Source organism: Plectropomus leopardus, unplaced genomic scaffold, assembly GCF_008729295.1.
Source record: "Plectropomus leopardus isolate mb unplaced genomic scaffold, YSFRI_Pleo_2.0 unplaced_scaffold41, whole genome shotgun sequence".
NCBI classification, from domain to species: Eukaryota; Metazoa; Chordata; class Actinopteri; order Perciformes; family Serranidae; genus Plectropomus; species Plectropomus leopardus.
Window position 1 is genome coordinate 1 of NW_024644902.1, and position 13,180 is coordinate 13,180.

Here is a 13,180-nt window from a genome sequence, read left to right on the forward strand (position 1 = left end):
TATGCAGAGAATCATCACCTCAAGTTGTGTTTTAAAATGATCAAACAGTTTACATGACATAACATGCATAGTTAGAGCAATGTGAATTTCCATCATACCTATTTTCAGAGAGTCCAGTGCGAGTTGGAGTGGAGGCTGCTCTGCTCGGGCTGCCCAGAGGCTTTCGGGGTGTTGTGTCCTCTCTGCCTTCTGCACTCTGCCGCCTCGGTGTTGTCTGGAAGATGTTAGGAATCTGGATATTTGAGCCAAATGTAAGCGTATGCTTGTCTGAACGAAAACTTAAAAATGCAGTTGCATGTTCTCACTCACTTGTCTCTCTCCTGACGGATTGGTCTCATTTTTCACAGAGCGGTTCCCGAGCACACTGAGGTTTGCACTTCCGTGGGATTTTAAAACTGCAAAATAAGTAATGAATAAGAACTCAGTATAAAGTTGGGGGTTATGATTATCTCTTTTGCAAAACATCATCATATATTAAAATAGAATAACATGTAGCTACCCAGAAAAGCTGTAATGAAGAGTGTATTACAACTGCAATTTATTTGCACCAACAAGTTGAGGCCTGCTGTATTGGTATTTTTTTTTTTTTTATGAAAACAAAGAAAATATTGATTTGGTGATGTATAAGAAATACTCCTTTAAGTCTCAGTTACAACTCAGCATTACCTTGGAAAATACAACTAAAGCAAAGCTGTAGTTAAAAACAATGATTTTGTATGGACAAAATCAGAAAAAACAAAATCAGTCAAACATCACAAATAAGAATCACAGTCATTCGGTTTCCATCGTGCTGTGAACCATCAAAGCTTTTCTGGTTCTACTGAACAGAGGAGTGATTACCTGGTTTTCCCAACTTCAGCTTTTCCAGGTATTCTTTAGTCTTCTGAGCCACAGACGTGGGCACCTTGTCCAAGGTGATGACACTGCTGTCCTTCAAATACAGAATGATTCGGTTCAAACTCTGGTTGATGTTCTTCACGTTCTGGTTCAGCTGAGGACAAGAAAAAAAAATACACATTCATCAAATTAATTCCTTGATTGTAGTTTTAGATATTTCTTTTGTATGTTTTTTTTAATAAATAATTACAACTGCAGCTGATTGGTGTTATGGTTCAAGTCATTCAGGTCAAATTTAATTGTGCACTAATTACTTACCAATTTCCTACTTAATTGGCCTTTTGCTAACAAACATAGACTGGCCAAAAATAAAGTAGCATCAGCCAGCTCTGACAAGGGTCCGATGACTATGCAGCTGCGCTCCATGGACTCTGATGCAGTCTTTTCAGATTCTCTTCATTTTTTGATGGTTTTGTGGCTTGCAAACCAGATATTGTGCCTGGCCTACCTGTGCTAATGATATTAGTTGAAAGGAGCCAGAGTCAGACCCAAACTCGGGTTATCACAGTCAATTTTTAGGTGCCCTACAGCACCAAAACATCAGGATTTTTTTCTTCTTAAAATGATGCATTGCCCTTTCACATCACGCAAAGCCTGATCAAGGCTGGTATGTTGCTTTCATTCCCCCCTGTCATTCTGCAAAAAAACTTTTAAACACAGAATGGATTATTCTGCCTGTTTGCCAGCAGCAGAGATAGTAACAGTGCTAAACTGCTGTGTAAATAAAAAAATAATAGCTTTCAAGACAAGACAGGTGTGACGTATTAAGGGTGTGTTATGTATGCCGCCTAACAAGGAAGAAAAACAGCAGCAAATGCCCGCAAACTGGGTAGAATATAAGATTCAGGAGCTCATTAACATCTGAGCAGAAGACGAGATCAGCAAGCATTTAACAAGGACGATTAATGATAGCTTTATCATGCTATGCCACTGTTTCTGTTTAGAGAGTGATGCTTGACATATGTATTTTATGTCACACTAAATGCTGACGCTGCTGTTTTACACATCATGGCCATTATGCCTCTTTTGCATCTGGCACACCAACATGCTAGCTAAAAATTGCACAATGGATCGACATTATACCAGCATTGTTTGTTCTGTGTTTAAAAAAAAGAAAAAAAAAGAAAGACAGCATAATAAAGAGTCTTAGTTGTGACAGTGTTGCAAGACCTTTTAAAACATCTTGCCAAAGAGCTACAATTAAAAATTAGCCAACTGGCACTGGTTAATTTACAGAAATGTTTAATGATGTGTATTGTCATTACAAATAAGATAAAATAAATGGAAGTAAATAAGAAGGCCTATGATGAGACTTGCACTCAGAAGTAAAACACATTGATGTAAATGCAGGTGACACAACATTATTCCAGCAGTATTCCTGCCGGTACATTTAATATGTCTGGCTTAGTTAGGTCATTGCAGACAATGTGGAGAATCAACATGCAGGACTGCTTAATTACGGAGATGGATGTCATGAATTTTTACATATATGTGTTGAGGTAGGTTTTCGAAAGTCATTTTTCACGTCTCCAGCGGTTTTTAAGCATTGCTTTACTCTAAAGATGAGGACACACATTATGGTTGTTGAGCAAACTATAGATAACTTGAGAGTCACAATTGATGTGAAAAAATTGTACTTGACTTATGATCTGGTAAAAAATTTCTTCCAATGATATTGCCGCAAATAAAGAAAATAACCAATCAGTGCCGAGGAGTCTGTATTGCAGCTGTCAGTCACAGCTCGTGAAATTCGCTCAAACTATACTGTACTACTGTACAATACTGTAAGTAGCACTGACTTCTCATGTTCTCAACTTTCTCATTCTACAGCTAAACCGTACACTAAAACGGGTTTCTGAAAATATTTGAGTGAGAAATAGGCTGTGCAGTAACATTTAGTACTACAGTGACAGAATATTGATTCATACTTGATCAGCATTGCCTTGTTTAAAAAAAGCTATTTTAAAAGTTACCAACTTTAGCATTAATATTATTTCAAGCATGGTTCATTTAGTGTGAGAAAAATTAAATAAAAAGTCGCAGAAAAAAACCTTCTGGTCTGCCGTGATTTATCATCCACAGGATTTTCCCACACATTCATTTATTTATGGCAGGCCGCCTTGATTAAAACATCTGCCACCACAAAAAGATAATCTCATGCTATTGAAATATATTGTCCATACCATGCAGTTATTCACTGCAGACAGAGCAGCTGAACACAAGGTGCAATGAAAATGAAATTTAACATTTATTGCACTGGGTGTAAAAGTTTGCATTCACTCAATCTGCCTTTCCTCTCATCCATTAATCTGATCAGCTCTGACTGGATCAACTGATCAATTATCCACGCAGCGATTCGAACTGCTGCTGAGGGATAAAAAATAACTCGACCACAAAAACGTCTGCTATCAGAGATGGTGCACAGAATGACAATAAAAAAGACACACACACACATAAATTCTGACTTGGGAAACACTGCATCCAGTTTATCTTGTTTCTGCACTTAGCTCATCAACTCACAATGTAACATGCCTCGAAGCTGATCCTGTACTATCAGACACGAAGTGCAAAGTAGGCTCATCTCAACTCATCTCTCATCTCACACAGTATGACATACAACTAACCTACAGGATTGCCATGATCACACAGTGTAAAAGGCTGTTTCGTTGGCTTGTCTATGCAAATTGCAGCGTAATTTAGCCACACAATTTATGTCATGTTTTGGTTTTCTGTGTTCTAGAACTATCATGTGCAAGGTCTCTTACATGATCCTAATCGTTATCTACTTTCAGTCTACAAGACATTCAGAGCTGTCCTTTTTTTGTTCAATATGTACTCCTTTATGACTGTCAGGACTAAAAAAAATATTTAGTTCCCTTCATTTAGTGAAAATGATAACTTATCTTTCATGACTGTCAAGACTACAAATGTGTGTGTTGGCAGAAAATAGTCATAGGTGGAGCATCCAGTCTTTGTGGTGTATTCCTAACTTTTTTTTTTTTTAATTTCTATTTCATAATATTGCTGTTAAAAGTGCAGTGGAAACAATTTCATTTAACAAAGTAAAAAATGGCAGTGTTAAAGTACAATTACAGGAAAAATTAGGTATTTTCTTGCTTGTTCTATGGGCAATCCATTGCTGATGACATCTACAAATGAGAACTAGTTTTCCAAAAATTGGAGTGGTGTTACTTAAAATGTTACTATGAAAATGTAATAAAAGGTACTACAGAATCCACAGCGATGTTTAAACATTTGCACCAATTATTCAATAAATACAACTCAAACGAAATTAACAATACCTGGAAAGTTTTGGATGCTCCGCCACAGTTAAATCTTAGACAGAGGTTGACTTTGTTGTCCTTTTCCAAAATCTCAAAGGTTCCTTCTCTCCATCTGGTGGTGCCCATGTCCAGGCTGGTAAAGCGGATCTTCACAGCGCCACCGCTGGAGAGTTTGGGCACTATGGTTGACATGGCTTACTATCCAGTTGGTGCACTTTGGAGGCTGGGACTTGTGGTCAACAAATCCTAAACAAGGGGGAAATTAAAAAAAAATCTGTCAATAATCACAGTGTGCCTTTTATTACACAGCATCAACGTTTCGTCACCATAGTGTGGATTATAATTGTCATGCTTTTACCATAGATGTACGACGAAATTACCGTTATTACTGCCTTTGCTCCAGTCAGCTAACGAGCTCAATGATGAACCACACCAATTTGAAAGAAATCATGAGTACTGATACCACAGGACTTATGAAAACTCTAATTAGAAAATGCGTGTTATTAGCGATGTTAAAATTGCTCCGCTAGAAATATTAATAACGCATTAAGCTAACCCGTTTTCACACCGCTTTACTACTGAGCGCTTGTGGAAAGTCATAACAAACTCCAAGTTAACCACAACAGCTAAACATTACAGACATGCTGTTAAACGACACACTTTCACAAAGACAATAGAGTCGCAGCATAATTTTGACAAACAAAGTGGAGAAACTCACGCCGCTCATGTTCGCTAACGGTTCTGAAATGAGCCACTGTAGCCTTTTGCATTAGCCACCGAACTAGCCAAATGCCCAATCTGTACAGCGGCAGCAAAGACGTGCGGAGGTGCACGACACACTACGACCTGCGCTCTTCTAGCTTCGTCAATGTTATTATCTCAAGACGAACAATGACAAAAAAAACCTGAAAAGTTACAAAGAATAAGCTACGGGTGAGACTACAGCCAAGCCGAGTGTCTGGGATGTAGATGATGTCGTCCCCTCATCTTGAATGGATGGGGGAGGCCGACATTAGCAAGTCGGCTAGCGGGCTAGCGGGAACTAGCTAACTGGCTAATTTGCCTGATTGTAATTTGGTGATGAAAACAGTGACACAGTTTGATGTAACCGCCGCAGCTCTTTACCTGACGATTTTATGTGGCCGTCTTGAAACTTTTAAATTACGGTATCGTGTCCGTAGGTCCTCCGAGGGCAGAAAGTTTGTTTTGCCGGCATTCAACTGCTCTCTGATACGTATGTTGTTGACAGTGGACCCGCACACGACGCCTCGCAACACTGCGCGATGATGGCGGGAATGTGAAAATTTACAACGGAAATGATAACCGAGAGCGCGTTCCCATCTTATTCTCGCGATATCTCAATTATGTGTATTTAGCTAGGCTGCTGCCATTGCTAACAAAAACTCGCCCCTGGACACATATTCTCTGAATTGCGTTCAGTTTTTACCTCCCGAGGCTGTTGTCGGTATCAATAAATGAAAATATTAACCTTTATTTAATCTTTAGCCCGTTTTCTTAATGAAGTTATGTTGCTTGTACTGTTCGCGCGTACCGGAGTGCATTTGTCAAGACATTTAACGCTAGCAGCTAGCTTGGGCTAGCTTGGGCTAGCTGCTCGTTCTGTTCGATACGACAAGTTTGTTTTATTGCAGCCACATTAGTTTGCCACAACGCAGCACTTTAGCTGATACAGAAGTTTACATAAAGACTCAAAGAGCTTCAGAGAATGCTGGCGACCGGAGCAGTAAGTTTTTAACATCCGTTTAACATCATTGTGAAGTATCAACCGTTTTAACATACATTTATTCTTTGTTTGTTTTGCTTTGATTTTATAACCATCACATTTACCATCAGCATTACACACAAATTTCGCATCATGGCTCAACTCATATTTGAAGCTGTATAATGATTTCACCGAGTGAGATATTCGAACCCAAGTCTCTGTATTTTCATGACTGCTTATGTATATGTGTACCTCGTTTTATTCATATTTCCCCAAATTCATCTTGATATTTGGTATTTTTTAGAAACTAAGGGATCTCCACTAGAGTTTAAAATAAAGGTTTCTGGCTTTGAACAATGCTTGCATGTACAGTTTGCGTTGGTTGGGCCTCCAAGTAGAAAACTGATATTGTGTGTTAGATAGCTAGGTAAACGCATGTTTGCTCTCACAAAATCAGACATCATATTTTGTAACATTGATTTAAATTATCTGAATGTGTCTAGTTGTAACAGACCTAACTTCATTACGTATAGGCAAAGTTGCTGAAATGTCTTTTGTTATACAATCAATCTATCAGTCAAACACACACACACACACACACACACACACACACACAACTACATAGGCACATGGGTAAAATAAAAAGCAAACCTAAAGCATGAAAATAATAGTAAAACTAGACTTAAAACTAGGAACTGAGGAAACACCACCATAGTGGAGGAAACACCAGAGGCAGGATAAAAACCTTTTAGATAAAAGACAAAAATGACAAATATAATATTTATAATAGGTAAAGTAGATAAATAAAATGCTCTAAATAGTAGAACAAATAATAATAGATAAATATTAAGAATAGTAAAAATTAGTAAAGTAATTAACAGAACAAAATTACAGAAAATCTAGTAAAGCAATGAAACTGACTAAAATGTATGAATAAATAGATAAAGTTCAATTAAAAGCCTAACTAAAACCGTAGTTCTTGGTTTTGCTCTTAAAATGTGTGTGTGATGTACAGTATCCAATGCTTAACTAGATAGCGATGACTGATGCATTTATGCTTATTTCCCCATCTTTTCCAGGCTGTAACTAACGTCACAGCCCTGGCCCAGGTAGACCGAGAGAAGATCTACCAATGGATCAACGAGTTGTCCAGTCCAGAGACCAGAGAAAATGCTTTGCTGGAACTAAGCAAGAAACGCGAGTCTGTGCCAGACCTGGCACCAATGCTCTGGCACTCCTGTGGCACTATTGCTGCCCTGTTGCAGGTATGCCCAATATCCCATTCTTTTCTATAGCAAATAGTATGTTTTTATTTGTGTTGTTTTTAACTGATTTCTTTCCTCGTCTTATTTATTTCTCTTAGGAAATAGTGAACATCTATCCATCTATAAACCCACCTACACTTACAGCTCACCAGTCTAACAGAGTGTGCAATGCTCTGGCACTTCTGCAGTGTGTTGCCTCGCACCCAGAGACAAGGTAATAGCGAGTTCATTAAAAGGGAAATGTCAGTTTTTTAATGTTGGTGATGATAGGCTGTCTCAAGAAGTTTCAGCTGTGTAATGCTATTTTGTTTATAGGACAGTGGACATTTTTCCACTCCATCTGACACACTTTGCTCTGAAATAACAGTCAAATAGTCAGTGATAAATAATTTAAATGAGATTTGTATGTAGGATGTAAGTGTTTGATGTGACGGTATAATTCTTCAGTGAATATTAAAGGTAAAGCCTTAGAATTGACTTCTTTATCAGACATAACATCTAAATAATTTCCTTTTAATAATGTCTCTTTTCAATGTAGCAGAAATGTGCGATACATCTGAAAAGTGGACCTTAATTTCTTGTTCTTCAAGTTAATTGCATGTAATACTGCTGTAGGTATTTTTGTCTCTATTGTCAGTAAAATCAATGAAGTTGTAAAGGCATCCTTGTAGCTTGCATCTGATATTCACTGCATATAATTCTGGTTTTGTTAATTAAAATGATTTTACCTCTTTGTTCCTCACCAGATCTGCATTTCTTGCTGCTCACATCCCTCTCTTCCTTTACCCCTTTCTGCACACTGTGAGCAAAACACGTCCATTTGAGTACCTGCGACTTACCAGCCTTGGAGTCATCGGTAAACTTTATTCCCACTTTGACATTTTAATTTCTTGATTTAAGGTTGTTCCCACAAAATTGTGTCTTCATTATTCTCATCAAGCTGCCTTCTTGTATTTGCTGCAGGTGCCTTGGTCAAAACAGATGAACAAGAAGTGATTAACTTCCTCCTCACCACTGAAATCATCCCACTGTGTCTCCGTATTATGGAATCAGGGAGTGAGCTTTCCAAGACGGTACGCAACTGTTCCAGCTGCCTTTTCTGCAGTCCTCTAACTAACATATACCCTAACCAGGGTTCCCGTGTTGACTCTAAGTAATTGATGTCAGCACATTTTTTTCTCTTCAATTTTGGTGATTGTAAAAGTGGTCTTCCGTGTAATTTTGAGTGGCATTAGAAAAGTGTAACTTGCCTTAAGCTGCAGGAACCCTGCTAACTTGACTGTTGGTGTGTATTTATAGATAAAAACCTGGGTCTTTCTCTCTTGTTGATCACCTACACTGTTTAACTACCGTAAAAAAAAAAAATTAAATAAAGAGCAGATCATCAGACCTGCTACTTTTCTTTGAGAATTAAAAGAACTTAAAACGGCTGTAGTGTCAGTCAAACCGTCTATATTTTTTACTCTCAAGTTACAGAAAAATAATATATTAATTAACAGTTTTGGTATGTAATGGGGTTGCTACACCAGCTAATGCCTCATTATTCTTCTCCTCATATTGTTTGGCAGGTTGCTACTTTCATACTGCAGAAGATCCTGCTGGATGACACAGGGCTGGCCTATATATGTCAGACGTATGAACGTTTCTCCCACGTCGCTATGATCCTTGTGAGTGCTCTGAAGAAACCTCTGAGTTTGAATTCTCCTTCTGAGTCTCTGCACCATATAACACTTTGCATTGATTGTAATGGAAGATCCTCTGTCACAATGTAATCTGATGGGTTTTTTTGCAGGGCAAAATGGTGCTGCAGCTCTCTAAAGAACCGTCTGCTCGCCTGTTGAAGCATGTTGTTCGCTGCTACCTTCGCCTCTCAGACAATCTCAGGTAAAGCAGTATTGTACAGAATGCAACACACCTGTATTAACTTCAGCTCTTGATTGAGGGCCGATTTATGTTGAATTGTTTCCAGTCCCCCTGACTCTGGAAACTTTCAATAGAGTAGAGAAAGTTCGCAGTACTGCCACCAGGGGGAGCCTTTACACAAATTCAGTGTGTTGACTGGCAGTTAAATGGCTTGTAAGCCTGTGGTCACAATGTAATATTTACACTCTCATTGTTTATTAGGTAATGATCAGAAAATGTATTAACTGCTGTTTTTATTATCCGTTTCAATTTTTTTTTTTTTTTTGGTGAATACAGACTTATAGATACGCTTTTGGCATTTTTGGCTGTTAGAAGGACAAAGAAAGCAATTTCAAAATATTGCTCTTTGAGTTCTGGTATCTGTTGACTATTGCCAATATAATTTTTGGTTTTACATGATTGAAAATATTGCACATGGGGGAGGTACCCCACTTTGCCTGAAATTAAGACTGAAGACATTATAAGATATTATTTATTTATTATTTCCATGCCTTTGTGCCTTAGTATCATTCTGTGTCCCCTCTGTAAAACTTGAGTTTTTTGCGGGTCTATGAACACAGAGCAGGCGGAGCTCTCCTTGAGTTCATTTTTTCCACAGCAGCAGTTTGTGACTCACCAGGTGAATAATTGATCCGACAAACTGTTCACAGCTGATCAGGTCAATTGATGAGAGGAGCAGCTGCTGTGAGTGAATGCAAACTTTCAGACACAGCAGCATGAACAACCAAGTTTCATTTTAATGTGCCTGACATTCTCCATCTGTGCCCAGAGTTCGCTTTGCACTCCGAGAGTGTGTGGCAATGAATAACCAAACCGTATATATACCCCAACAGTGCTCCTAATGAATGATTCAGCTTAGGATTGCGAATCTTAAGCACTTTTCTTAATCGATTATTGGTAAAAGTAACAATCAATCAATATAAAAGAACACTAAAATAAAAACGTTGCTTATTTCTAACAATACCAAATGCTATTTTTCCTAAATTAACGCTCACAGCAACATATTGCATATCCTTTGACAGCATTGCATAGCCTATCGATTAATTTTTCTGAATTTCACATATTCGATTAAATTCTTAATGATCGATTAATTGATTGTCGATTAATTGTTATAATCCCAAATCCAGCTCTAAAATTAGAATAGGAGATTTGTGATAGCAGCTGTTTTAATTGTTGCAGTCTGCCACACTTAAATGAATGTGTGGGAAACCCTGGATAGAAAAGGTCCCCACAAAAGTAGAAGAGTGCCAGCAGTCAGGCTGGATATATTTTAATAATCAGCCAGTGTATGATGAATTTTACCCACTGGAGTTCGCATCAAGTTCAGATCAGTTGAAAGTTAAACATTGACCAGTTGGATTTGTGTTTTAATATCAAAAGGTCCGTGTTGTTTGCATCAACGACTCTGATCCAAAGTTATTTTAAAGAGGAGCACAAAGATGCAGCTCCTCTCCTCTGCAGCATCTAATGGATGAATCCAGCATGTGTGACGCAGCAAAGCACTCTGCTCACCAATTTCCTGTGAAAGAGACTAGTGTATTTAACCGGCGTTTACCAATATTTTGTTTATCAACCTGATAGGTAAGGTATAGCTCATTATAGCTAGTATTGCTTTCAGTATTAGTAATAATGCATATCAGGAAAGCATAATGCAGAAGAGGGCTTATACTTGAAAAATAAATTAAGCAGGAGAACCTCCATAGATAGCAGCCTTTATCTGAGGAATCACCTTTTCTCTGCATGACTTTTTCATATATGTGTATGTAGTCTTGATGTACTGTAGGTAGAGAAGTACAGCCTTTCATTGAATAATAATAACTTTATTTAATAGATTTACCTCTCGCTGCCATTTGGAGCCCTCAACATGAGAAGCTTTGTCTTTAATAGCAAGATGCTGTCGACAAAAAAAGTACTTATATGGTGTTCCTTCCTTCAGAGCCAGAGAAGCGCTGCGTCAGTGTCTGCCAGACCAGCTGAAAGACAGCACCTTCGCCCAGGTGCTGAAGGACGACACCACCACGAAGCGTTGGCTGGCTCAGCTGGTCAAGAATCTGCAGGAGGGCCAAGTCACCGACGCCAGAGGTATCCCACTGGCTCCGCAGTGACGGGGACAAAGTATGTGTTTACAGAAGGACTCTGTCATCACCGTCTAGATTTTGTATTTTTGCCAAATGTGGTGCTAAGATTGTCTGCAAAGTGAAAGAAATAATAAATGAAGTTTTTTTTTTTTTTGCTTTTGGATAGATAAATTACACCATTTTTTCCCCCCACACAGTAGGTCACTATAACAACTGAAAAAAATCCTGCTTTTTATGAGCCAGAGTGAAGCCAAAACTGATAACTCATATTTGAGACTAATTAAAATCCAATGATGATTTGTTGGCTGGTATTTGTTTATGACAGATATGTTTTTGGCAAAATCGCTTAAATTTTGATGGAGAGTTGTGCTAAAGATATGTCTGGGTAGGATATTTTACAACTTAAACTTAGTCATTTTGAACAGGTAACTGAAAATTCAAAATAACTGCTATAACAGAAAAAGACATGAAACATGAAATGGGGAAAAAATGGCCCAATATGCAATGCAGCTTGTAAAACACGTATTGCTGCAGTTCTCACTTCGATTTCTATCTCCATGTCTGTCCACATATCAATACTGATCAATACGAATGATAAGCCAGTATCGATTGTTATTATCAGCTCCTCCACAATATTGGTCAACACTCGTCTTTTCCCGTTCATCACTGTAACTTGATGTAACATTCCACCTCAAAACAGGAACTGTTATTTTTTGCTTCTTGCATTTCAAATAAGACTTTTTAATCTTCTATATGACTGGTTTTGTCTCTTTATTTGTGGGTTGATACCACAGTATATGCAGCAGTTTAGTAGAACTGCAGATGAATTTCCTTAATAGTTTTATGTGTTTGTTGGCTTATATTTGGCCTAGTAATCTATGAGATGTTTAACACCTCTTTTAGGATTAATTGTGCCTTTGACATGTGCTTAGGAGAACTGCTTTCAGTCCTTTTTACTGGAAAGACGGGGGGGAGACATTGACTCTGAAGGACAAATTGTTGTCCAAGTGGAAACAAACATTTTTTTTACCCCACCCAAACGTTCCCAAGAGGTATTGCTGGCACCAGACAACCAGAGAGCTTTCCGTTTTCCTCAGAGCCTAGCAACATGTTCCTTTTCTCTCATCAGTTAAGAGTTTCCACAGATACCTCGGTTCTGCCATGTTTGCTGCTGGGGATAGTAACTTACACTAGGTGGCTTTCCATGACAGATTTGAGCAAAAGCTTAAGTGATATTTTCAAAATGTCAAAACACAATTGCGTTTCCACTGAGTGATGCTATGTGACTTCTCCACTCATGATAACATTCCAAGAAGCGTGCTGATTGATGTCCAAAACATTGGCAATTTGGCACAGAAACTGTAAGTTTAAGAAGGGTACAGACTGCTCTTGACATGAGTCGGAGCATATCAGAGCAAAGTCTGGACACTTTCATGTAGTGTACGCTGGTCATTGACGCAACCGGAGAATGCATACCATCAAAGGCCAGTGAATGTATCGTTATCGCTACATTGCACCTAACTTAAGCCAACGTTGCCTTGGCTTGGATCCAGTATGTTACGTACTTAACTCATCTCAAGCTCCCTCTGCAGTCTGCAAGTGTTTCACTACAACGTTGCGTTGAAGCAGAGTTCAGATAACTGTTGGGTTAGTGGGTTTGCCTTGTACTAGTGATGGGCACAGTTTGTTGGGGCGTGTCGTGTACACTATAAACATAATGTGTATAACTATACACGTCTCTTTTGTATCCAGTGGTAGACAGAATTGTACAGTGAAACCGACACTTAGGGAACCAATGTTAAAGCCCATGGTGTCATTGTCTTTGGCCATTACACTGTGTAATCATTTACAATATAATGATAAACTAAAGCAAAAATGTGTCTATTTCCACTTAAATGCCACTTTTGGTTGATAAAATGGCTGAAATGATTCACAAAAACAGTTACTGATGAATTTCCTGTCAGCTGATTAAATCAATACATTGTTTCACAAGTCACGCCCCAGCATGAC

General features: G+C 38.4%; 2 protein-coding genes across 2 annotated transcripts; one reads left to right on the forward strand and one right to left on the reverse strand.

Annotated features, from left to right (window-relative positions):
• Positions 1-98: 98 nt before the first annotated feature.
• LOC121939099 (ubiquitin carboxyl-terminal hydrolase 37-like) lies at positions 99-5,479 on the reverse strand (the record flags this gene model as incomplete). The annotated part of the gene is made up of 5 exons (XM_042482226.1): positions 5,307-5,479; positions 4,200-4,427; positions 841-991; positions 310-395; positions 99-214 (listed from the first exon to the last, which is right to left on the reverse strand). Coding segments are annotated over exons 2-5 (527 nt in total), but the record flags the coding sequence as incomplete, so codon positions are not given.
• Positions 5,480-5,535: 56 nt separating this feature from the next.
• LOC121939104 (CCR4-NOT transcription complex subunit 9-like) lies at positions 5,536-11,920 on the forward strand. The gene is made up of 8 exons (XM_042482232.1): positions 5,536-5,925; positions 6,984-7,169; positions 7,268-7,383; positions 7,916-8,025; positions 8,133-8,242; positions 8,738-8,836; positions 8,962-9,053; positions 11,029-11,920. Exons 1-8 carry the CDS (start codon positions 5,908-5,910, stop codon positions 11,195-11,197), a joined length of 900 nt encoding a protein of 299 aa, XP_042338166.1. The 5' UTR covers positions 5,536-5,907; the 3' UTR covers positions 11,198-11,920.
• The last annotated feature ends 1,260 nt before the right edge of the window (positions 11,921-13,180 follow it).